At 46.5% G+C, this 26,515-nt stretch overlaps 2 protein-coding genes and 1 long non-coding RNA gene across 9 annotated transcripts in view; 2 read left to right on the top strand and 1 right to left on the bottom strand.

The window, feature by feature from the left end:
• Positions 1-711: 711 nt before the first annotated feature.
• On the bottom strand, positions 712-20,035 carry WHAMM (WASP homolog associated with actin, golgi membranes and microtubules). 4 transcript variants are annotated; one of them, XM_081831754.1, is made up of 10 exons: positions 19,448-20,035; positions 18,160-18,333; positions 15,437-15,587; positions 13,669-13,838; positions 12,660-12,825; positions 9,664-9,851; positions 8,303-8,389; positions 7,960-8,055; positions 3,635-4,094; positions 712-1,545 (listed from the first exon to the last, which is right to left on the bottom strand). In XM_081831754.1, exons 1-10 carry the CDS (start codon positions 20,033-20,035, stop codon positions 1,244-1,246), a joined length of 2,382 nt encoding a protein of 793 aa, XP_081687880.1. In that variant the 3' UTR covers positions 712-1,243. The 4 variants fall into 4 exon arrangements, with proteins under 4 accessions (XP_081687880.1, XP_081687881.1, XP_081687884.1 ...); XM_081831755.1 differs by having other exon boundaries at positions 9,751-9,851; XM_081831758.1 differs by having other exon boundaries at positions 1,356-2,358; positions 3,631-4,094.
• On the top strand, positions 4,036-9,063 carry LOC145723605 (uncharacterized). Its single transcript, XR_014148853.1, has 2 exons — positions 4,036-4,169; positions 5,626-9,063. It is a non-coding gene; the product is annotated as an uncharacterized LOC145723605 (long non-coding RNA).
• A 175-nt stretch (positions 20,036-20,210) lies between the features above and the next one.
• FSD2 (fibronectin type III and SPRY domain containing 2) overlaps positions 20,211-26,515 on the top strand; it is a 45,751-nt gene continuing 39,446 nt past the window's right edge. The window contains exons 1-2 of one of the 4 annotated variants that reach the window (XM_081831759.1): positions 20,211-20,945; positions 22,993-24,068. The gene's annotated coding sequence lies outside the window, so the exon portion shown is untranslated. Of the gene's footprint in view, positions 20,946-22,675; positions 24,069-24,096; positions 24,324-26,515 lie in introns of those variants that run through there. The other 3 variants (XM_081831762.1, XM_081831761.1, XM_081831760.1) reach the window with 3 other exon arrangements.

Below are 26,515 nucleotides of genomic sequence, written 5' to 3'. Positions count from 1 at the left end.
TGTGTGTGCTGGGGCAGGAGGCCTGAGGATTTGCCTCGGGTTTGGGACTGAGGGCCAGCAGGTGGCTGGCGGCCAGCGTCCCTGTGTGGCCGGAGCGGGAGCAGCAGAGCCTGGGCTGTGAGTGCAGAGCGCACACATTCACGCACTGGAGCTGGATTCGGGTTGGCCCCTCTTGAGGTCGGGGAAGGCAGGACACGGGACAGACCTGTGGGCGACCTGACAGTGGCCACACATGGAGGTCGAGGCTGCAGCTGCCGAAGAAGGTGCCCAATCCCCCCCAGCGGAGGCCCCTCAGGCCTGACTCTATGAGGATGTATTAGTTAAGAAGAATCTGGAAGTGGGAGGGGTTTTGGTAAATAACTTTTCTTTGGAAACAAAGGAAGGTCGATGCATCTCGTTCTGTGGAAACCCAGGATGGCCAGGGCAAGGGTGAGGCTTCTGAGGTTAGTGGGGGTACTCTGGACAGTCTGAGAAATGAGCACACTGCCTTGTGTTGACCCCTTCCCCTTCCTGAATTCAACACAAAGCAAGGAGGAAAGGTCCCAACATGAGACTTCAGATCCTGAGGGGAACATTATTCCCCCACCCTTAGTAACTGCTTAAACAAATATCTGAAATCTCGTTAAAAACTTTAAACCACCCCTGCCCCCGCCAGGCAGGGACAGCTGTGTTCGGATATTACGTTTCCTGTCCTCATGAGTGACACTGATCCTTTGTAAATAGTTCTTTATTATGAGTTTATATAGCGCTTGATACATAAAATATATTTTATTTAAAATAGTTAAACTATTTCCAGGCTGTAAGCAGCTTGTTCTGCTTCTTGCTAAAATCGTGTTCACATTCCAGCCCTCCGATGGGAGGAGACCACTACTCCACACAAACAGGAAGACCCAGTCAGTAGCTGAACGGCGTCCTTACCATAGTGCTAGCAACTTCTTTTCGGAATAAGGGAATGATTCTAGATAATCCTTGGTGAAAAATAAATGCTATTCTCTTAGGCCAGTAATAACGTGGGTTCCTAGATCCCAACTCCAGTTTGGCGTGTGGAAGTCACCACCCCTCGACCTCCTGCCCTGATTGCAAGAGCCACGGCATTCCAGAAAAGCTGCAAACCTCACGCCAGGCCCTGCTCGGCTCTCGGGCTGTCATGTGGCTGGCGGCCCTGTTCACAGACTTCTCGAGCACAGGTCTGGGCCTGCGGCACCTCATTCAAGCGCAGGGAGCCCGCCGCGGTGGAGAGGGCTCAGCGGTCCCACTCGTCGCCGGGACCCTGCTCCTCGCTGTCCTCCTCCTCCTCCGAGTCGGCGGACACTCTCTTGATTCTTTGGAGTGCCGCCTTGATACTTCTCTCCAGGTCGCTGGTTGGCTTGTTGCTGGGGCTCAGGCCGAGGCCGGAGTGAACTTTCTTCAGCTTGACCCCCCGCCGTATGGCGGCCAGAAGCTGCTCGTTGAAGGAGGCGTGGGGAGGGGTCAGAGCGGGCGCGTCCACCCTCTGCAGAGGGCTTGTGCCCCTCCTCCGGGAGGCCAACACTTCATCCATGGATCCTGAAATGGAGCAGACAGAGCAGGTCCGATCAGGAAACCGTACTGTCTCCGCCCAAGATGCCAGGACGCTCAGTCACACACCAGTCAATAACGCAATTTCAGCACATCGTCGTTCCATTACACAGATGCTTCGATTACCGGCCAGGAAGGCCAAGCCCAGGCTCCGTGTGAGCGCAGGGTCATCCCTCCTGCCAACCCCTGGCCGCCCCGTCCTCGAAGCCGCAGCAGCTCGGAGGCACGGTCACGCACACGTGTCCTCACAACGGCTGTTTTCAAGACACCGAGGTTATCTGTGTGCTCCTGAAGCCTGGGGGATCCCTGGGCTACGGATAATCTGACCCAGTGTGCGGGACAGCGGCACGCAGGCTCTGGAAATTGTATCTCCTCCAGTCTGCTTCCTACTCTTCAGAAAATCGTTTCCTACCGGGCACCCGCCGTGTTTCTCTGACTTCACTCTTGGGTGTGTCAGTGGTGACTCGTTCTGTGACAGTGACAGGAGGAGGTTTGCACACAGAGGCTGAACGGAAGCTCATCCATGACAGTGAGCCTGGAGGAGGCGGCGCTGGGACCTCTCCGCACGCACCGCCTTCGTTCCCCCCCCCTCGGGAGTTACCTGAGCCAACGGGCAGCTTCTACCTGGGAGCGTGCGAAATGCTGTCAAAACACAAATGAGATCAGAGTCTCAAGGCCTTGGTGAGGAGAAGCCATTTTTACTCAGGCACCTTGAGACCCCCGAGGGGGTAAAATCCGTGACCGCCTGCTGGAGATGGGGGCGGGGCTGTGGCCCCTAATGTAGAGATCTGGTGGGGGGGGGTGTCCTGCAGAAGGAGGAGGAGTTCCTGGTTTGGGATGGAGAAGCCAGGCGAGGACTGACAAAATACTATTTCATTTTAGATTTAAATCCATGATAGTTCCCTTCCAGGAGTAAGAAGACCAAGTGTCACACTCTGGGGCATTTTCAGGGGTTAAGTCACATCTTCTGATTCTTTGCAGTGAAATGAGGCGCTATGCGTGTGCTGAGTAGGGCCTCCCGACACCGCGTGTGCGTTAGCCCTGAGCTGGGATGAGCGCCCCCGCCCGAGGTCTGCCCACACCCAAACTGCAGGCCGAGGCGTGCATGCTCTTGCTCCTCATTCACACTATGTTGTTGCAAACCCCATGCAGATGGGCCGGTTGGTCTCCATCTAAGAGTGTGGCCATTTTCATTTGTACCTGCTTCTGGGTACGGTGAGACTGTGAATTCAGAATCACTGGAACCACAGTTTGGAACGGTTCCGTTTAGATGGTCCACACTGCCTACTGCAGCAGCCTTGCCCATCCTCAGTGGAGGCGCTCGGACACAGTCTTTGTAACAGAGGCCCACAGAATTCTGGGATTTATCTAACCCTCTCCCCCCTGCCCAAAGCAGCAGGCTCTGAGTCTGGGCAGAGGGATTTAAGCCAGTCTCCCCAAGAGTCAACGTATCAGCCATAATTAGAACTACAAGTCAGAGTGACAGCCCTCGTTCAGCAAAGAATATTCATGTGTATTCAGTGTATTGTACTTGCAAAGGCAAAATGGGGTCTGCTGGTTTTTTTGACCACTTCATTTTAGAAAGATCTTCCAAAATATGGATTCTCAGTCTACCAGTCTGTAAGAACAGCCTTCTGTATTCTAATGTTCCTCGACAATAATTCCCAACCAATGTTTAGCTTAAGATGCAGCAACTAAATTCTGTAAATAACTCAGAGATGCAACAGTAGGCTTAAGCAATACCGAGAAAAATCCCAGTGGCAGAAATCAAACGCATACTCGTGTCTTAAGAACCTGAAACGGGGGATTCTTTAACAGCGACCCCAAGTCGTGGGACCATTAAATGTACAGAGATTGTTTCCTCAAGATGAGTTAGTGTTAGCGTTTAGCAAACTCAGATTCAGCCTGTGCTAACTCTGCAATAAGAGAGCGATAACTTAAGGCAGCCAATGCTGGAGAATTTTAAGACTATAGGGAATTCTGCAAAAGATTCTGATTTGAGGGTGACTGCTCCTACAGCGAGAATGCTCCAGCCAGCCACTCGAGAACTGAGCGGGCACAGAACCCCAGCAGTTACCTGGGACTTCGAAACCGGCTGAGGAATAATGCGCTCTTCCAGCGGACGGCTCGGACGATTCGCACACCAGGGGACGTGGCTCATCGGCTGTTACTAGAGTCCTCAAGTGTAAGTTCTGGCGATTCGTGGACGGAGAAAAAGCAAAGGGCCGAGCAGGGAAGGGCGGCGGGGGAGGGGGCGGCGGCGGGGGAGGGGGAGGCGGCGGTGACACCTCCTCACTAGATCTGCAGTGTGTTTGATCACCAACAGCAACAGAGCTCTGGACAGTATTTCCAGAGCCGTGCGGATCCTCGGGGGTTTGCGCATTACTGACTTCAGAGAGGGGCACGCTTCGGGCCTCCCCAGAGGACGGATGGCTTCCGGCGGCCGGCGGAGAGGTCTGCGGGGGAGGCCCACGTGGCAGGCATGGAGCTGCAGGTTCTGAGCAAGGGGTCTTTAGTACAGACCCACCTGGACATCTCTGAAAAGGAAACACTGCTGTGAGAAACTTGCCACACTGCAAACCGTCAGAACGCCCAGAATGCGGAAACGTGCTGTAAGTAAACGCCAACCCGCCTCTGCATGGATGGTTCTCATTTGCAACGTGGCTCCTTCTCACTCTGGACAGCCACCCTTGCTCCTAAATCTATTCCTAGGGAATAAGTATTCCTTTGATATATAATGCTTCCTCTGCAATAAAATAAATATATGAAAATATGTACATATATGAAAACATTCAGTTTTAGTATAAAAATAAGACTCGAAGTAACAGTTGGAAGTTAGCTGAGAAAATGATGGTGAATCTATTTAAAATATTAGGAAGCAACGAAAAATCAAACAGTACACAAAGTTGGTGAAACATTCTTAAAAAATACAGATGATACAGTGTTACATTTATAACCATGTAAAACAACAGCTGTATGAAAAATTCCCCCCGAGTGGACCTCAAAGTGACAGGTGTAACATGTCTCTGCTCTTATTTTTAGGTTTAGAGTAGATTTTATAATTTAAAAATGTAGATTTATTTTTTTTAAATTTTATTTATTTGAGAGGTCTAGAGAGCACAGCAGGGGGAGCGACAGAGGGAGAAGCAGGTTCCCCGCTGAGCAGAGAGCCCAACGCAGGGATCCCAGCACCCCAGGATCGTGACCTGAGCTGAAGGCAGACGCTTAACTGACTGAGCCACCCAGGTGCCCCTAAAAATATAAATTTAAAACATTCTGGTCTCTCGGGTATTAACTTTGATAAAGAAAAACATAACCTTACCAAAAAAACGAATCTTGAGTGGTGGGAGGGTGGTCCCTAATGAAGGCATTAACTAGCCAATGAAACACATAAAATGTAAATACTACGTAGCCATTAGAATGACCTAGACTTATATATATTAACATGAATACATTTCAAAAATGTAATTTAAGGTGGGAAAAAACTGGCAGAGGCTGTATGTAATGTGATAATACTAATGTAAACTTAGTAGTAATATACCGCAAGTGTAATTCATGATAAAACAGAGTCAGGCATACCTTATCTTATTGCACTTTGCTTTAGTTCACTTTGCAAATATTGCATTTTTTTATAAATTGAAGGTATGTGGCATCCCTGTGTCAGACAAGTCTATCGGGGCCATTTTTCCAACAGCATTTGCTCACTTCATGTCTCTGTATCACATTTTGGCAATTCTTGCAACATTTCACATGTTTTCATCATTACGTTTGTTATGGTGATATGTGATCAGTGATCTTTGATGTTACTATTACATTTGTTTTGGGAGGGGCGCCTGGGTGGCTCAGTTGGTTAAGTGTCTGCCTTCGGCTCAGGTCATGATCCCAGGGTCCTGGGATCGAGCCCTGCATTGGGCTCCCTGCTCAGCGGGGAGTCTGCTTCTCCCTCTCCACAACTTGTGCTCTCGTGCTCTCTCCAGATAAATACAATCTTTAACAACGAACAACTGTTTTGGGACACCCAAACTGTGCCCGTGTAAGACAGTCAACTTCATCATGGTCTTGTTCTAGGAAACGGCCACAGCCCACCTTCAGCGGCCACCACCCTGAGCCGCCAGTGACCTGGAGGCAAGACCCTCCACCGGCAGAAAGACTACCACTAGCTGAAGGCTCAGACGATTGCATTTTGAGCAGTGAGGTACTTTTAAATGAAGGTATGTACATGGTGCTTTACACACTTAACAGATGACAGTATAGTATAAACATCACTTTCATATGCGCTAGGATACCAAAAACTTCACTTGCCTCGCCTTCCTGGGGGGTCTGACCCCTGCACAGTCTCCCTCCCGCATTTCTCTAAGTCTTCCCACGGCAAACAGGAAAGCGCTGGCAGCAAGACCCAGACCTCACCAATGCAGTCAGTCGCTATCATGTAGTGACTATGTGACATAGACAGAACCGGGGTCCCGGAAACTCCAGGCCAGACTCCAGGGGTCGCCCAACCATCCTGATGGCAGGGATGCCCAACCCCGCAGGACCCCTTCCTCGGCATCCCTGCGGCTGCAAGTCGCTGTGACTCTGGCCGGTTGAGTTCTGCCTTACGTTGCTGGGAAGTCTGTCTCCCCGGGGCTCACCCAAGACCAATTCAGCCCTTGACTTCCTAGCAGCCCCTCAGATATTTAAAAACAGCCTGTCTGGGCTCAGCAAGTATCACGTATCGCATGATTCACTTCCGGTGTTCTGCTCCTACTTCCTTCCTTCCAAATGTGCTCGAGTTGGCTTTGTCCCCAGTGAGGGGGCGCTTCTTGGCAAACATGGGACCCCCTCATTCCGGAAGCGGCTTCCGTTTGTGCATCTTACAAACGCACGGGCTTTCCCGCAGCTTCACCACAGTGACTGGTGGAAGGCTGAAGGGAACTAAATGCTCAAGCTTCTTTCCCCTGCGTTGAGACCCCACGCACTCTGCACCCCTGTCCACCACCCTCTGGAGAAGGATGCACCTCCAAGGACCAAAAAACCTGCACTTTACACCAACGTGAGGTCAGTGGGTTTGATATTTTCACTCCCTGTTCCAGTCTGTTGAGAGCGTAGGTCCGGTCACCCTCCATCAGTCTACGCCTCCCATCTCCACATGTGAAAAGTGGTCATTGATCAGCCAGTTTGAGGCTAAAGAGCCGGCCTTGCACCCCCAGATCCGTCCTCCATCCTGACTGCACCCCATTCACCAGCACCATCCAGTAAGAGCTGACCGACCGGTCGTCCTGCACACATTTGCTTGGTTTTCATCTGGTTTTTACACGGCATCCCTCCTCCTCGGTCTTCCCACTTCCAGAGGTGCGGTCTGGGCATTCGTGACTTTCAGAAGCTCCCCAGCTGATTCTGATGTGCTGCTCGGGTAGGAGAAGGCATATAAGCCTAAGCCAAGTGTAGCCGCTCGGGGCCGCAGGGTTAAGAAGTAAATGAGAATGAATGTACATGTTAGCACTGGGCCGGTATACAGTAGGTGCTCATTAATGATCAGAGTAGTAAGCACATCAGAAACAAGTTGAAGTCAGTGTGTCCTGATTTATCACTCCAGTGGTCCCTTTTCTTGTTGGCATCCCAGCACACCTTCAGTACCTTATTCGAGAATTTTGTCTGGGTGCGGGTGAGCTCTCCTTTTGGGGGCAGCTACAGACTTGGGTCTTTGTGAAGGTGTGTGTTGTAGATGTGTGATGAGGACGGATTTATGTTTTATCCGTTTATATTAAACAATGTTTAACACTGTTTTTAAATAAGTAGCTATTTACTTTCCTTTTAAACCTATTCAGCTTTTCACAGAGCACTTTACTGTGTCACTATGCTCTCTTGACTGCATTTTAGAGAATTCTTTATTACAAGTGAGGAAAAAGCGAGTTAAAGTTGAGGCCAGTTTACCTGTTCTCAATTTTTCTGGCTGGGCAACACCACGGTGGGCAGAGTCCACACCACTGGGGCAGGAGGGGAGAGCAAGAACCCTGGTGCACAGCAGCGTCAAAAACTGCTTAATATTCTAATATTTTCGGGGCGCCTGGGTGGCTCAGTCGTTAAGCGTCTGCCTTCGGCTCAGGTCGTGATCTCAGGGTCCTGGGATCGAGCCCCGCATCGGGCTCCCTGCTCAGCGGGGGGCCGCTCCACCCTTTCCCTCTGCCCCTCCCTCCAGTTGTGTGTGTGTGCTCGCTCACTCTCTCTCAAATAAATAAAAATCTTTTAAAAAATATTCTAATATTTTTGTTTTTTATTTCTACACTAAAAATAATGGCGTTTGGGGAACATTTTGTGTTCCAAATAATCTGTTCGTAATACTTGACACTCTTCTCCCAGCATGGGTGATCTTCATTTATTTCTCCAGAAAATGCAGGTGAGGTGACTATTTCTAGAACTTACCTCTTTAAATGCTCTCAACCGCTGGAGTGTTTTTTTGCGTTCCTGGTTTATCCATTCTCTTTTCTTTTGCTCCTCTTCTTTCATCTTGTCTCTTTTCTATATTTAAAGAAACATATGTTTGTACATTTCTCAAAGTAGAAGTCTTGAGAAAGAAAGGGTCCGTGACCCGACGCTGGCGCCTGCCCCCGCCCGACTCCCGTGCCCCCTCCGCAGGCTGCAGGGCTGGACTGCAGGCTCCCCAGGAACAAGCCTGCCCCCATCCAGGGCAGGGGAGTTCCACTGTCCAGATTTAAGCCAGTGTGTCACGTGATGCAAACAAGACATGTTCTCTTCAACCACTTACCACCTGGATACTATGATGCTGATGAAAATGTTTCCTACTGTCTTCAGCCAACTGCAGTCGGAGCCGATGATTCTCTTTGCACTGATCCTGGGGGAACAAGACAAGTCACCTGCACGTTGTGTTACCGTGGGCTCTAGCAGAGCAGTTCAGCAGAAGGAGGCACTGTGTGCTGTCGTGTGAGGCATTCATTCTCAGGAGTTTCTGGCGTGGCTCCGGGGTCCCGCCTCCCCTCAGTCACGGGGCCCTTGCTGACAGGCTATTTACGGGGATCGACGGCACCCGGTGGTAAGGACTACAGCTGATTCAGTGCCGTGAAAGATGGAAAAGCAAAGCCCCCAAGTGGAAACGAGGGGACACACAGGCATCCCCTGTGCTGAAATGGCATGTGTCCTAAGAATCTGTTTCCATGTGATTGTTTTAAACACATCTCCCCATAATATTACAACAGTAATTACATTTCCGAACATACCTACACAACCATATCCAACCCACAAATACCTAGAAAATTATATTAAAAACTGTGGTTTAGGGCGCCTGGGTGGCTCAGTCGTTTAGCGTCTGCCTTCGGCTCAGGTCATGATCCCAGTGTCCTGGGATCGAGCCCCACGTAGGGCTCCCTGCTCAGCGGGAGGCCTGCTTCTCCCTCTCCCGCTCCCCCTGCTTGTGTTCCCTCTCTCGCTGTGTCTCTCTCAAAAAAGAAATAAAAATCTTAAAAAAAAAAAACCAAACAAACTATATTTTAACTGTGTTGAATCATTCTTGGTATATTACCTTTTATGTAATCATGGAGTTTTTAAAAATTAAGAAAAAATCACTCCCAAATATAAGGATTGATATGAGCTGAATATTCTTTTTTTAGATTTAAAAAAAAATTTTTTTAAGTCCTCTCTACACCCAACATGGGCCTCAAACTCACAACCCCAAGATCAAGAGTTGCATGCTCCACTGACTGAGCCAGCCAGGCGCCTCGTTATTTCTAATATTCTATAATCAATAATTTACAATAGAATAAATTTTAGAATGTACTATAGCTGATTATTAGACGTTTCTACCTACCACGATCTTTAAAATACCTGTGTATACAGCAGGCATTCGACAAAACAGTTGTTGAATGGATTAATCAAAATCTAAAGATTATGGTAAATGCTTAGACCCCAAAAGAAACAGAATCCTTTAAAAAAAAAATGTAAATATATTTGTAGCCACTGATAGCTATATAAACACACAAGAAGTTAATCGCCGTATTGGCAGAAAGCCTGCCTTTCAATATTTGTATTGAAAAATACAAGTATTTTCAATACTTTATTTTCCATAGGAGTTGTCCTGGATGGGGAAGGAAAGAGGGCGGGCAGGCCGCCTACCTGCCTGTTCCTGAGACGGGCTCTCCGGGCGCAGAGCCCGCCCCGCTGGGACTCCAGACGCTGGTACTGCTGGCTCAGCTCTCTCACCTGCACGGCCCTGTCCCCCGGCAGCCCCGGCACGCCATCCAGGGCTCCCAGCTCCTCTGGACTTTCACACGGGTCGTAATAGACAACTTCCTCCTCTTTATCTAGAAACATATTGATGACATTCTTAAAACATGGTTGGGTATAAAAAAAATAACACATAAAAATACCTTAAATGTAAGAAAGATGACTTGTAACCCTACCACCCAGGGAGAGCCACAATTAACGTGTGTGTACACGTACACACAGCCACACATTATCAGTAACACAGACTAAGAAGACATTTTCCATGTGCTGGAAATAGAATTTTAATGGCAACTCAGTATTATCTAATTTGAGCATTCTGTATTGTTAGAATATTCCAGGGTTCCATTATTATCAATTTCACGGTGATGAACATCTGAACATAAAATTGTGTACATTTTTTTTTTTTTAAGATTTTGTTTATTTATTTGACAGCGAGAGACACAGTGAAAGACGGAACACAAGCAGGGGGAGTGGGAGAGGGAGAATCAGGCTTCCTGCTGAGCAGGGAGCCCGATGCGGGGCTCGATCCCAGGATCCTGGGATCATGACCTGAGCCGAAGGCAGTCGCTTAATGACTGAGCCACCCAGGTGCCCCTCTGCGTACATTTTTACTACTTCTTTAGAAGATGAATGTCAGTGCTCTTGATAATCAGCATTCAGTGGCCCTCCAGAAAGGCAACCTACATTCTACCAACAATGTGGTGTTAAGATGCCTTAAAGATATTAAATCTTGATTACATACATATTTTTAAAAGTACATGCTGCTTGTAACAAATCCCAGCCCTACAGAACTGAATAAAATAGAAAGTGGAATTTTCTTCTTCCTTTCCCAAACCTTTGGAATCCCATTCCTGGAGGAGAACATTATGAACGATTTGGCATGCATCTTTCTGGATTAACTTTTTAAATAGGATTTTCCCCTAAATATGTAAAATACTTATAACCTGAAATTACTGTAAAGTTTTTTGAATACCTAGGATTAAATTAAATGTTTAGATTCAGTATGAAGAAAATCATTATGCTTGGAGGAACCTGAGGGGGGAAAAAAGCCTTGAGTAAAAGGATACATGATCTTGGATGGGAAGATTCAAAATTGCAAAGATGATTCCCCAAATTAATCTCTAATTTTAAGCATAATCCCAATAAAAATTCCAAGGAGTTCTGGTTTTGGGGGGGTTTTTTTTGTTTTTTCACCAAAAAAACAGATTTTTTTTGGTTTGGAACTTGCCAAAATGATTCTAAAGTTCGTCTGGAAGAATAAAGGAGTGAGAAGAGTCAGAAAACCTCAGGAAAAGCAGAGTACTGAGGGGGAGGTACTTGTCCAGACACTAAAATGTACATCCAAGTACAATGATAAGAACATATGGGACCAGCACCGGAAGCCACTCACGAACTAGCGAAAAGAATAATGCATAATCAGATAAAAATAAATGTAATAATTCTGGATATGAGATAGGAAGCCAGTCAAAGCACTTGGGGAAAATGTTTTCAAAATCAGTGACTGGGACTACCTAGCAATTTGGGGGGTAGGTTAGATTCCTACCTCACATCAAAATTAATTTAACCTGGATTAAAGAGCTAAGTGTTTTGTGTTTTTTTTTAAATCACAAACATACTGAAAGAAAACATCAGTAAAATGTTGATAAGTTTGGGGATGAGGAGCACTTCACCAGGTGTAACAACAAACACAGAAAGCAGATGGGACTTCCTAAAAATGAAGTATTTCTGCAAGGCAAGAAAAAGCAAATGACAGGGAGAAATTCTTTGCAACCCAGGACAGATAATAGAGTAATAGCCTCAGTATGGAAAGGGAACATTCCAAAGAAAAATGGGCAAATACCATGGATAGACAGTTAATAAAAGAAATACAGACGGCCAGTAAACATGCAAAATCGTGCCTGCCATGCTTGTGATTAAATACGTGAAAAGTAGAGGATGTCATTGTTTTCAATCAAGTAGGCAAGAACTTAAAAGAATGGCGTAAGTGTGGGGAAACAGTCATCATCTGCCGCGACTGTCTTTTTGCACAACCTCAGTCTAGAAGGCCGTTATGTAGTATGGAATTTGGAAATCAGAAGATAACAGAGGTGAGGAAAAAATGTGCATCGGATGATTATTGTAGCGTTAGCAGGTATGTGTGAACATGCGAAGTCTGCACTGTCCGTGACCCAATGATTCCACCTTTGGAAATTTATTCCAAGTAAATAATCTTGGGCACCTGGCTGGTTCAGTCGGTTAAGTGTCTGCCTTCAGCTCAGGTCATGATGCCAGGGTCCTGGGATCAGGCTTCCTGCTCGGCGGGGAGTCTGCTTCTCCCTCTCCCTCTGCCTGCTACTCCCCCTGCTTGTGCTCTTTCTCACGCTCTCGCTCAAATAAATAAATTAAAAAAAACAAAAATCTCTCCTACACGCAAGGATGTGTAAAGGAAGGTTCTTCACCACACTGTCGTTTGCAATAGTGAAAGACTGAAAATCATGGTATATCTGTATAATCGAATACTGTGAAGCCATTAAAATGTCTGATATTTTTCTTACTTAAATGGAAAGGTGGTTATTATGTATTAGATGAGGTTACTAGACAGGATATACAGTTTTGGTTTAAAAATTGATTATTTACTTATGTGCATCAGTATACAAACGAGGCTCCCCAGCACACTGTTCTCACTCCATATCTGTAGGTGATGGAACTGGGAATAACCGTTTTCCTTTCTTTGTTTTGTTGTGTGTTTAACTATGAATATATCACTGGAATAACAAAAATGCTAAAAGGAAACTTGAGGAAATTTCAGTAGATGTTTTAACCAACTTATAAGAATAATGTGGCCTCTATTTCCTTGAAGGTGTGATTTAGACATTTTAACATATACATTTAAATATAAATCTTACCTTTTATAAGCCTTTTAATTGAGTCCAACTGCGTTATAAGCAGTATTTCTTCATATTTTAATATCTCGAATTTAACCTCATACAGTTCTAATTGGACTTCATAATACTGTATTTCTAATTCATCTACAACATCTATATTTTTTTCTTGTTCTGGAAGATCTTCCATCTTGTTTTCATGAAAAAAGTAAGAGCAAGTTAAAATAATTAGTACACTGAAAGCTAATGTTAGATACATTTGGACAATTTTCTATTCTCTGCTTAGGACCAAATAGAAAGCGGATAGAGAAGAAACATTTTTCCATTTTAAGTAACAAAACAAAAATGCCTTATTCAATGCTTGTTACAAATACTTTAACTTACCCTTGAAACATATGAAAACATTTAGGTTTAGAGAAAAATCAATGGCAGTGAGGCATTTGCAGTGTTTCCTGCTTCAAACTCTTAACATTACAGGAAGAAATTTAAGTGGCTGTGATCCTAGGATGAAGGACCTCTCGAGTTGTGCTGAAACACTGCTTGATTGATTGAAGTGTATTACCCACTTCAGTACTGAGCTCAGTGTTATTACCAGGAACATCTTACAACAGAATGTTTCAAAAGCATCTTGACCAAAAGGAAGCTTTATGGCCAACCTTCCACAGTCTAAATTCTCAGCTAGTAAAAGATGTTGGAATGAGTAAAGCAAGAAAGGTCTCTTAACTGTGCTTGAAAAGAAAGGTGCTACCTACAAATGTAGGGTTTTCCCTCCCTTTCTCTCTCTCTCTCTCTCTCTCGTGTGTGTGTGCACATGCATGTGCATGAGGTGGGGGTAGGAAGCAGAGGGAGAAGGAATCTTAAGCAGGCTCCATGACCAGCATGGAGCCCGACATGGGGCTTGATCCCAAGACTCTGAGATCACAACCTGAGCCGAAATCAAGAATCAGACACTCAACCCACTGAGCTACCCACGTGCCCTAAAAGTGTGTGTGTGGTTTTTTTTTCATCCAAGTTTCATTTATCTTTGTCTTACCTTTCTCTGAATTTCAGCTCTTTTGTGATTTAAACACAACTCTCTGGCTCTCATGAGCTGCAGAGTCTCTCGGGCTACCATCAGCTTGAGTTTTTCTAACCTGGGAGTTGCTGTGGCCCAGGCAGCCTGGCCAAATCTCTTCTTGTCCTGTTCCATTTGTTTCTGCATTCCTGTTGGATTGTAATTAATAAAACATGATTACAACTCATTAAAAAGGGAAAAAATTTATCCCGAGCTGATTATTTGTTTACTGCCTTCCACGTTACTTGCAAAACATCCTTTCTAAAAGAAAAACTGTTTTATTTTAATGATTTTTTATTGTCGCAAAAATAATACATGGACATCAGTATAAAAATTTTAGATACTTTGGGGAACCTGGCTGGCTCAGTCAGTGGAGCGTGGGAATCTTGCTCTTGGGGTTGTGAGTTCGAGCCCCACATTGGGTGTAGAGAATACTTAAAAATAAAATCTTTACAAAAAATTTTAGATACTTCATTTAAAAAAATAGTAATAAATCATGAATCTCATCTACTTGAGGCGATGTTTCTTACATTTTGGTGCATATACATTGAGACTGTTTCTACGTCAAGCTAGACAGACAGTTTGAACCAAAAACAAAAAATAAACAAAAAACCACATAAGGGGCGCCTGGGTGGCCCAGTTGGTTGAGTGTCTGCCTTCAGCTCGGGTCACAATCCCAGGGTCCTGGGTATTGAGTTCCACGTTGTACTCCCTGCTCAGCAGGGAGTCTGCTTCTCCCTCTGCCCCTCTCCCTGCTTGTGCTCTCGCTCAAATAGATGAATAAAATCTTAAAAAAAAAAAAAAAACCCACAAAATCATCATTCTTCTTTGTAGCTTATTTATTTCACTTACTGTATCGTGGAACTCTCACCATTTATAAAAACAGATACAGAGAATCACACTTCATAGCCACATGATGTTTCACTTTATGAATGGAACTTAACAAACTGACAGACATTAGGTTTCCTGTTTGGGGTCATCATCTACCATGACTGACTTACTCCATCAGACAGAAGTTCTTCGCCGGTCCCACTCACACCTGCCTGTCTGCGGCATTCTCTCACACCTCGTGCCCCTTCCCCTTCTGTCTCCAGCCCCCAGGCCTTCCTTAAGTTCCTCACACTCACCAAGCTCCCTCCAGCCATAGAACTTGGTGAGTGCCGTTTCTTCTGCCTGGAACACTCTTCCCTCACTTTTTTTTTTTTTTTTAAAGATTTTATTTATTTATTTGACAGAGACACAGCGCAAGAGGGAACACAAGCAGAGGGAGTGGGAGAGGGAGAAGCAGGCTTCCCGCAGAGCAGGGAGCCCGATGCGGGGCTCCATCCCAGGACGCTGGGATCATGACCTGAGCCGAAGGCAGATGCTTAATGACTGAGCCACTCAGGCACCCCTCTCTTCCCTCACTTTGATGCTCTCTCAGCTCCCACTGACCCTTCAGAGATCGGGCAGGCCCACTCCCCAGAGGCTTTCACTGACCTAGTGAAGGAGCCTCGTGCCTCTCGGTGGCTCTCAGAGCCCCCTACTTCTCTTCTCCATGTGGCCGGCTGCTACTGCCATCTTTCATGTGTTTGAAGGAATACATAAGATCTCTCTCCCCTCACCAGACTGTACAGTGTCTGTTAATGCTCATCCTCACACTGAATCCCTAGCTCCTGGGAAACACAGTGCCTCGTAGTCAAGAGGCACTCAAATGTTTGCTGTATAAAATGAAAATGACGCACATCTTAGTATAGAATTTTGTTACCTGCTAACGCTTTTACTGTTTCTTTAAAATAATTCACTGTAATGTCCTGAATAGAGACTATAGCTTCTTCAGCCTGTCTGGTCCATTCTTTGGCTTCCTTCTGCAAGGCAACTATCCTCTTAGGACCCAAATCATCCTCATCCAAGGATTTCTACAAAAGAAGGGAAAATTGTATTAGTAAGAGAGAATAGTAATGCAGAGCCACAGGAAATTGAAAGGAAATTGGTTATATGGATTATTTCAACTACTTTTATTTTTTTTTTTAAAGATTTTATTTTTATTTATTTGAGAGAGAGAGAGAGAGAGAGAAATAGCATGAGAGGGGATAGGGTCAGAGGGAGAAGCAGGCTCCCCGCTGAGCCGGGGGCCCGATGCGGGACTCGATCCCAGGACTCCGGGATCATGACCTGAGCCGAAGGCAGTCGCCCAACCAACTGAGCCACCCAGGCGCCCTCAACTACTTTTATTCTTAAGATTTTATTTATTTGAGAGAGAGAGAGGAGAGAGCACAAGAGGGGGAAGGGTCAGAGAGAGAAGCAGACTCCCTGCTGAGCAGGGAGCCTGATGTGGGACTTGATCCCAGGACCCTGGGATCATGACCTGAGCCGAAGGCAGACGCCCAACCGACTGAGCCACCCAGGTGCCCCTCAACTACTTTTATTACTACTACTTAGTTAATTAAATTTCATTTATTCAGCAATTCCTTACTGAGTATGAATGAGGCTCTAAGCTAGGCACCACCTGGAAGACAAAGGAATACTCTGGGGCATGACGAAAAATAAAAACCTACTTTCACTTTGCATTACTAGAATAACATTTTCGAGACAGGAATGCTCTCAAGTTATGTTTCTCTATTAATATGTAAGTGTTTAGGGGCGCCCGGCTGGCTCAGTTGGTGGAGTGTGAGACTCTTGATCTTGGGGTTGTGAGTTCAAGCCCCACGTTGGGTGTAGAGATTACGTTAAAAATAAAAAAATTTAGAAAAAACCCGCAATTGTTTAAAGGACAACTGTGTCATTAAACATTGAGCACAGGGCCTGGTACACAGCGTTCAAGTGTTAGCTGTTGCTACAGTTTCTTTTAGGGATGTGGCAGGAAGCTTTTTCAATACAGTAATTCTCCGAAGGGCAAAAATAATACAATAACCTAAAAGACAGTAAAATCTATACATTGATAATTACAACATATGCTAGTAGTCATTTAGCATCCAATTCTTCTACAAAGCTATTAATATAAGAAATACCTACAGGTTAGCCATCAGGATAATGTAAATCAAAACTACAAGACGCCACTTCACATCCACTAGGATGGCTAAAACCAAAAAGACAGACAATAACAAGTGTTGACAACAATGTGGACAAACCGGAACCCTCATTTACTGCTGGAAGGAACGTAAAATGGCACGTTTGCACTGGAAAACAGTCTCACGGTTCTTTGGAAGGGCTAAATATAGTTACCACATGACCCAGCAATTCCACTGCTAGGTATATACATCCAAGAGAAATGAAAACATATGTCCACACAGAAACTTGTACACAGATGTTCACAGCAGCATTATTCCTAATAGTCAAAAAGTGAAAACAACCTAAATGTCCATGAAACAACCCAAATGTCCATCAGCTGCTAAGTGGTTAAGTAAAATGTGCGATATCCATATAGTGAATACTGTAAGACTATAGAAAGAAAGGAAGTTGTGGTACACCCTGCAGCATGGATGGACCTGGAAAACGTTATACGACACGAAAAGAGCCAGACACAAAGGACCACATCTTGTATGATCCCATACAAGATGAAATGCCCAGAAGCAGAAAGTAAACTGGTGGTCACCTAGGGTCGGAGGGGGAATGGGGTTTCTTTTGGGGGTGATGAAAACATTCTGGAGCTAGAGAGTGGTGATAGTTGCTCAAATGAATATACTAAAAACCACTGAATTGTACGCCTTAAACAGGCGAATGGTATGGTCTGTGAATTATATCTCAGTGAAGCTGTTAAAGAAAAAAAATACATAGGAAGAAAAGACTATCCAAATAATAAACTTTCAGAATAACGAGCAGAACAACTTTCTCTGGAAATTTAAGTGGCAAACAGGATACAATTTCTACAGTACGATAGCTTGGCAGGGACCATGAGTACCTGTGTGGAAGGCTGGCCCAGTGCAGGGGGGCAGAAATCAAGAGATCTCTCTAATGTCTTCTGATTCCAGCTGGTTGAGACCCAGGGAAGCTATTTAACCTCTCTGGGCTCTAGGTTCCTTTGTAACATTGACAGGAGAATGCCTATTCTAACTAGGGTCACTGGGTTGTTCCATAGCTCAAGGAAATAAGAGCGACGGCAACATTTACTAAAGCTTAAATTACTGAATTATGATCCAGGGCCTTGCTATTTATATTTTCATCCTGTTTCTTAGAAATCTGCATATGTCCTTAGAGGCTGAAAATAGGCTAAAGTAAATAAGCATCACATCAAAAACAAGTCATCAGCAAAGAACGTGTTTAACCCTTGGAAAGCTGCAGAAATCTTAATGTATTCAGAGATGCCCAATGTAAAATGCCTTCATTTTAAAATTAGTTTTTAAAAAATAAATTCAGTATATATATATCCTACCATCCAAACAGAAGGGTGAACCCAAGGTGCAAACACAGACCAAATCTTAAATGGGACTAAAGAAATAATATGTGACAAATAGTAAATTTGATAAAATAAAAAATATAAAGAAAACATACCAAAATACCAAGCTTACATAAAGTTCCAACTTCTCTCATATCCCTAAATGGCTTCAGCAAATACTGGAAGAACATAGTTGCCCCAGTAACTAATTCCTGGTATGCTTCATCTTCCTCTCGATAAACATTCATTAGTGCTACCATGGTGTGGGCTTTATCGTGCCCCTGAAGAACCTAGAAGACAGAATGTAAGTAGAGCTCAAGTAAGGACAGATTTATAAGATCATACCAAACAAATAAAACTAAAGAAACTTTAATGCCCTAAACTTTAATATTTAAAATACTGATTAAATTTAAAAATGCTATTGTCCTCCAACCAAAAGGCTCAATAAAACAAGAATGGTTAAATTAAATCATGGTATATCCATGGCAGAATGTTATTGCTGTAATCATTCAACGGTGTGACACCCCTAACAAACTCCTTTTATAAAGCCATTTTAATTTAAAAAGCTCATTCTATATGCAGCTTAAGGAGATGTAATTTAAGATTTTGAAACGTGGCTGAATTCTTCTCCCGCACCCCCCCCTTCCTCAAAAGAATGCACAGAAAAATCATCCAGATTAAGAAGGGCCTACAATGAGAATGCGCAAACTAGAAGACATGTCCAGGGTGTTAGAGCACTAAATCTTGGCCACCCGTAGTAAATTGTGGATGCACACGCCGTATTTTTTCTCCCAAACCCTTCTGTGAACTTGCGTTCCCCCTCCCCTCAAATTCTGTAAGTTTATCACTCCAACAATGAATTGTTCGGCGTCCCCCCATGACCTCTTTTAAGCTTAAAATTGCATTCCTGTTGCTATTCCAAATCGATAAATAAAGCTCACTCCCCGGCGGCTTTCCATCTGACCGAGTCTGCGTCACCTTTCCAAACCTTTCTCCTAGAGGCCCCTTCATCTTCTAAAGCAGTGGTCTCCACTGCTCCCGTCCCCGCATTCGCAGAACCCGGAAGTGTTTACATCTAGTCTGTGTTGTTTCCCACATGTACTACAGCTGTTTCCGGTTCTGCTTCCGCTATTCTCTGGCAGATCCTGTTAGGACAGCCGCCTCTGCCAGCGTCTTCAGAGAAAGGGGTCGGGGGCAGGCTCCAGGCGGAGAATGCACGCCCTCCCCTCCGTCCCCAGCTCCCCCACAGGTGACAGGCACCTGTCCCTGCCCCGTCCGCGCCCACCGTCCCCTGGCCCGCCGGCAGCCCGGCTCTCGGGAACACTGCACACCCGCCCACCCACACCGCGCCCGCAGCCCTGCGGCGGCCCGGGCCGAGCCAGGCGGGAGGGGGCCGGCGCGTACCTGGCGCAGCCGCGCGCCCGCCGCCGTCCACCGCGCGCGCAGGGCCCTCTCCCGGAAGTCGCGCAGGCTCTCGCAGTCGGGCGCGCCGCCGTCGGCCGGGAAGAGGGCGTCGCGCACCGCCGCGCCGCCGCAGCCGCTCGCCGCGTCGCCCAGGTAGCGCTCCAGGCGCCCGCACAGCTCCTGCAGCGCCGCGTCCCCGAGGCCCGCGCGCGCCGGCCGCACCAGCGCCCACAGCCCGAGCCCCAGGCCCCAGGCCCCGCCGGCGCGCGCGTCCAGCTCCGGCGGCAGCGGCGGGAAGCAGCTCTCCAGCGGCGGCCAGAGCGCCGCCAGCTGCCGGTGCGCGCCGCGGAGCCCGGCGGCAGACAGCAGGCCTGCCCAGCTGGGAGGGGACGCGGCCGGCTCGAGCTCGGGCCGGCTCCCCTCGCGCCGCTGCCGCTGCGCCGTGCGGTCGTGACAGGTCACCGCGAACTTGCCCTCCGCATCGTTCCAGGCCACGAGGAAGCGCAGCTGGTGCCGCTCGGGCTCGGCGAAGAGGTCCTCGCGGACCGGCACCCAGCCCTCCAAGCTGTCGGGCTGCTCGTCCTCCATGGCCTGCGGCTCAGCGGCCCGCGGACCTGGCTCGCGCGCTCCTGGCCTCCCCGCACCCCCAGGGGCTGGTGGCGGACCGCGACATTCTGGCTGGAAGGCGCTCGCGTCAGCGCCTGTCGGGCTCACCCCCCGCCCCCCGGCGCCTCTGATTGGCTGTCGGCCGTGGGCGGGTTCTCAGCAGCCAATGAGAAGGTCAGAAGTCTGTCTCCGTCCGGGCCCTGGGAAGCAGTCCTTGTCGCAACCCTGTCCCTGAGCCGGGGAACTTCCACTCTTGCCTCACCTTTTCCACCTTTGTACCTACTGACGTAGGAAAAGTGTTCGTTACATGAACGAGTTATCGTCTTATCCTCCTGCACTAAACTGCGAAACTCCTGAGAACGGGGACCGGCTGATTCGGTCCTTGCTCACTAGGGCGCCCGTGAATACCGGAGGGTTCCTGCGCCCGAGGACGGTGCAAACTTGCTGGAGACCAAACGTTAAATCAAACGTAGGAGTTAATTGGCTGAGGGCCTCTAAGCGCCAACCACTGGGTAGAAGCCATGCATCTGTTGTTACCGATTCAACAAGCTTTCATGGAGTGTCTACTGTGTGCAGGTCTGGGGGCTTACACAAAAGATGTCTCTCTGTCCTCAAAGCATCCCAGGTCCCAGACCGCATGTTTACATACAGTGTGTTCCCACTCTTCTTGTTACAGCCAAGGAGACGGAGACCCCACAAAGAACCTTGTCCTAACATACACACTCAGGCTAAGAAGACCACATGGCTCCCCAAGACCTGTTGAAGGAGATGGGGAAATCTAATTTGCACGTGGGGATGGGATGTGACTTGGAGGGACTAAGACAGCCCTGGTCTGTGTCCGGGAAAGGCACCGTGCGCACCCGGAAACACAGTGCAGGCCAGCTTCCGTCCTGTGAGTGCACGCGGGGGGGAGGGGGGGTTGTCCAGGGAAGGGAGGTGGGGGGAGGTGCCCCGAAAGCCCGGAGGAGGAGCCCTTCTCCGAGACTGGGCTCCTGAGGGTTAGATTCAGGAACCGGTGAAAGCTTTTGAAGGTTTGGAGCTGGGGAAGCCGGAAATGAGATTTGCGGTTGCTGTTATGCCCAAAGGAAAACAACAAGAAAGCAGGGCCAGCCTGCTGCAATGGTTAGGGCATCAGTCTCCACTGAAGATGAATTCCCAGGGTATCTAGAAACCTCTGTGGAATGTAGCTTTAAGATCTAAAGTTGCTTGTCTCAGCTCCCCCCACCCCCTTTAATGCCAGTGTGGGGCTATGGGGCCTTGGACTCAGAACTGCTGCTCTTGGCAGTCCTCTTGGAGAGAGAACCTGTTAGTTGAAGAGATTTATTTTTCCTCGAACCATTTTTAAATATATTATCTTAGCTAATGTGATTTACTGATAATTCTTCAAGTCTGTTTTAATATCTTTTTTGTATATTTTTTACAGCATGTCTTTTTACTGTATTTGTTTTATATTATTTTATTCTTTTTAGTAGTCTTTCTAACTTATTGCTTTATCAAAATGACATCAGCAGGGGCGCCTGGGGGGCTCAGTTGGTGAAGGGTCTGCCTTCGGCTCAGGTCATGATCTCAAGGTCCTGGGATCCAGTCCTGCATTGGGTTCCTTGCTCAGCTGGAGCCTCTTCTCCCTCAGCCCCTCCCCTGCTTGTGCTCATGCACTCTCTCTCCTGACAAATAAATGAATAAAATCTTTTAAAAAAAAATGACACTAGCAGGATTTCTAATTATAAAAGTAATTTCTATTTTTGTGTGAGGGAAGGATGTTTGTACATTCTTGGAAAAAAATAAGGGCAAGGACCCACCAAACCTAATAATTGTTGTTACCAGCATACATGCCTGCTTTATATTCACTTTATGGTTCTTTGGTAATATTGGCCTTTTTCTAAGCCAAATACCATATATTATTTTTCAATAAAAATATTTTTAAAAATTAATAAAGGTGCATATATAATTGTTATTAAAATAGGTACCATCAAAGATGTAAAGAAAAAAGTAAAATAACTCAAAAGAGTTAAACCCTGCTCTCATTTTATGTGTACCATTATATACAATATCATATATTATTATATATTTGTATTATATATTATACTATATATTATATATTTATATTATATATTATGTTATATACAGTATGTTTATATATCTATATTATGTATTTATCTTCTAATATATATATGATTATGCTGTAATGATATTTTACACTCTTTTTTTTTTAAGATTTATTTATTTGACAGAGAGACACATAGCGAGAGAGGGAACACAAGCAGGGGGAGTGGGAGAGGGAGAAGCAGGCTTCCCACGGAGCAGGGAGCTTGATGTGGGGCTCAATCCCAGGACCCTGGGATCATGACCTGAGCCGAAGGCAGACGCTTAACGACTGAGCCACCCAGACGCCCCTTACACTCTTTTTCAACTTACAGATATATTGTTGGTCTTTTCCACATAAAAGATAGACATCTACATGATGATTTTAATATTTCCCAATATTGAGTTGACTGTATTGTGATTTAATAAATTCTATATTGATAGACATAGATTAATCTCTATTTTCTGCAAACATACATAATGCTGTGGTGAACATTCTTGTACATACCTCTTTGCATAAATTTTTTCTTACAGTTTTTTTGCTTTTGATATTTTATTGTGCTTCTAATATTTTTATTTTATAAATACCTGGCAGCAATGATATTTTTCAAACGACATTTTGATTGAGATTTAAAAAGCAATAGATGTAAATTCTGAGATCAAATCACCATAAGCAAACTTTTCAATGGAACAGTCCAGAACCCAATTCATGCTCTCAGGAGGGAAACTGGTGGAGCAGTTTCTCTGGAGAACACTTGGTGGGCTACGGGGACAGTTGGAAGTCCTGTCCTCTATCCCCAAGCCCAGTGAGGGATCTTCAAAGGGACCCTTCAGAGAGCTTGCTGTATCTCCTGCAGATGGGCCAATGGTGGCCTGAGGTGAGCGGATTGGCCGCTTTGATGGCAGAGCCAGGGGAAGTGGCTGCATTGGGTCTAACTGCCTCCCAGAGTTCGCAGGGACCAAGAATGGGTCTGCCTCCTGAGCCAGCAGAATGACAGAGTCAGCAAGGAATCGTCAGATCCTGCCTAAGAGAGCCAACGGCATGGGTAAGGAGACCTCATTTGAGTGATCGTGAAGGTGGTCCACCAGGGCCTATAAGGGGAATGCGAGGGACCCCCTGGAAGAGTGGGGTTCTCAGCCTTGTTGTGGGAACTCAAGGGAAAGGTCTCCATAATGGGAAACTCCAGAGATGTACAAAAACTCCCCAGGAGAGAAGGAGGGAGATGAAGAGGGAAGGAGGGTGCACGATAGAGAGCTCTGAGCACCTGCCAGCCCAGAGAGCCTGAAGCTAGCACCCACTGTGGCATCAACTCCATTAGGAGCTGTCTTATCACCTTGGCACTCCTGCCCTGGCATTCCACCAGCAGCTCAAGGAGGTGTGGGGAGAAGAGACCGACCTCCTTCCTCCTTTCCCAGGGCAGACTTCCAGCTAAAGAGGCCCAGGCCGGGTAGGGGAGAAGATTGTGATACTGGCTGAGCTAAGTTTGACTTTTGCATTAATATTCGGGACGGTACCTTCAGTTACTGAATGGAGACTACGCCTTCAAATGACCCTAGGACTGAATGTCACCTAAGAGGAAGCAGAGAGTCATGGGTCTGCTGGTTTGGGTTGTTTTTTCATCCAGAGAGGGGAATGATTCCCACAGTGAGTACATGTGAAAGGAATGGTGGAAGAAAAAAAAATGAAGTTGCATTTGATTACCTTCAGAGCTGTGCTTGTTCAAAACAATTTGAGAAAAGACCACGGGCGCAGGTGGAAGCGGCCCAGCTCGGGGACTCTCAGACACCCTCCCTCCTGCATGGGCTGCATGGCCTCCAGCCCTCTGCACACAACTGGCCCTCCGAGCAGCACCGTGGAGCTACAGGCCTCAAATCCTAGTAAATGAAGAAACTCCGGGGACAGCATGTGACCCCTCCTGGTGACACTTGAGCGGTAAGAAGTGCAAGACAGCCTAGGCAGGTCTATATTTGGGCTTTCACACATGGCAGGCCTGTTGCTATTTGCAGCGGGAGCCGGCTCATGTTACCATCACCTTCCGCGCCCCAGGGGCAGAGCCCCTGCTGTAAGGCAGGCAGGGGTAGCCTTTGGGGCTCTCACAGGTAGCTGGGAGGGAAATCCTCTGTTTCCTAGCCCTTCTCCAGAGGCCTCGGAGGTAAAAGAAGAACCTGCGGACCCTTAAATCAGCAGGCAAGTTTTTGGGTAATCCTATTCTTCTAATGCAAAGAGTATTACTAGAAACTCAGTTACTTAATGCCACAATGTTAATGCAATATTGTTCCTTTAGGGAAAGAGATATCATCTTAAATTGCGGACGTGTAAATGGCAATCAACAGTGGGGATGCTTTCTGTGCCGTCCCGTAGCGTGGACTCGCCTTGACTGAATGCGGTGTTGGTACAGAGTGCGAAAGCTTCTCGCGGATCGAGAGAGACTGGCTGGCGATTTCTTGCAATGTGCCCTTAGACTATTTTTAGTGCAGGGGCCCAATTGCTAGAACTGTTTGGAACCCTATGTAGTGTTATCCTCTGGCTGCAGTGGCGGGCTGATAAATACATTTTGTTTTAATCTGCACGTGTGTCCCGACAAATCATAATTTCATGTTTTGATTGAAATATGGAAAAACAGGATTACAAGCATTTTTCACCTGTTATTCAAACCCCTCCTCCCATAGAAAGCTTTCAGTTTTGGACTTTGTAAAGGTGATTTGAGCTATTTTGCATCACTATACAACCAACACTTTAAAGCAAGTTTCTTTAGCTGCGGCTCAGGAATTGCGAAAGGCTACACGGGTGAGCTTCTGAAATTACAGGCAAAACTATGTTTGTGCGCTTATGGGCTAGAGAATTCACAGCTTTCAGTAGATTCCCAGAGGCACTCATGCCCCATAGAAGGCTAAAAATCATTTTTGTGGGAGACTTTTCTAACTAATGCACTGGGACGTACTTCCCATATAACACTTAAGCAAAAGTCTTTTTTTTTTCTATAGCCCTATAGCCTAGAGTAGAAGTTATCTAGCTACTGTATTCTTTTTTTTTTTTTAAGATTTTATTTATTTATTTGACAGAGAGACAGAGAGAGAAAGAACAAGTAGGCAGAGCGGCAGGCAGAAGGAGAGGGAGAAGCAGGCTCCCGACTGAGTAGGGAGCCCGACATGGGGCTCGATCCCAGGACCCTGGGATCACGACCTGAGCAGAAGGCAGCTGCTTAACCGACTGAGCCACCCAGGTGCCCCTAGCTACTGTATTCTTTATAGGCTGTGACCTACTTATTTCTCTAAGGTTCAGTTTCATCACTTATAAAATGACAATTTACTGTTAATGTTCTTTTCTCCCCCAGTTTTGAATATGTTGGTAAGACACTGAAGGAGTCTGGGCACTGAGGAGGAAAGTGCATGGGAGCTGTGTGGGTGTGTTGCAAACCTCCTACCTCGGTGCCGAGCACCCAGACCAGTTTGTTTGTCTGTCCAAAGGCGAAACGCAGGCATGGAAGAATTTGTGCTCGTTAGATTTGTTCTTAATGTTTTCCAGTCTTCTTGATTGTGTAACAGTTCAATTTGGTGTTTCACTCTCCAGCTTGCAGTTGAAAGAATTGGCCAGCATGATTTATTGGTAATACAGAATTCTGGTTTTCTCCCTTCTGGTAGCACACAGAAGTGTGTTGTTTTTAGCAGGCTGCTCCGGGGTCTGTAGGTGATACGGTTTCGTGGAAAACTGGGTCTGGATCCAACTCTTTACCCGCTGGGCTGTATGTCCAGCGTGCAGCACTGGGCTGGACACAGAGTAGCCCCAGATCGCCCCTCGTTAAGTGAAATTGGGCGTGGCAAGTCCTGTCTCCTCACAGAAACTCCGCTTTGCCATCCTAAAATCAGGAAGTTGAATGAGATGCTGTCCAAGGGCCCTTCCATCCATAGAGTTCCACACCTCTGCCTGGGCCCCTGGAAGCCCTTGCCGTGAGGACCAGCGACCTCACAGCCGATGTCCATGCCTGGATGTGAGGCTGTTCTGCTATGGTGCCTCCTCCCATCTTCAGTTGTTTTCAGGGGACAGAATGATCCCACAGTGGCCGCAGTTGGCTCCACCCCATGATGGCCACTGTGAGTCTTCACTTGCTAGCCCTGGTCCTCACCCTTCATGAGTCCCCGGTGGGAGAGGCCAAGGTCCAGATAATGATGCTAGCAGCCACCCCCACGTTCGTGACAGCAACTGACATGGACCGAGGACTGACTTTGAGGCACGTGCTATGCTAAGCATTTTACACAACATTGTATTACTTCATCCAAAAAAATTTTACATACATTATGTTATTTCATCTAAATGCTAACTTCATGAGGCAGGAACTAGCAACAAGCCCATCTCGTGGGCTCATGAAAGTAAGGCCCAGA

The sequence above is a fragment of the Leptonychotes weddellii genome, chromosome 9, assembly GCF_054177405.1.
Source record: "Leptonychotes weddellii isolate Sample4059 chromosome 9, ASM5417740v2, whole genome shotgun sequence".
NCBI classification, from domain to species: domain Eukaryota; kingdom Metazoa; phylum Chordata; class Mammalia; order Carnivora; family Phocidae; genus Leptonychotes; species Leptonychotes weddellii.
This window is presented reverse-complemented; position numbering and strand designations above follow the sequence as displayed.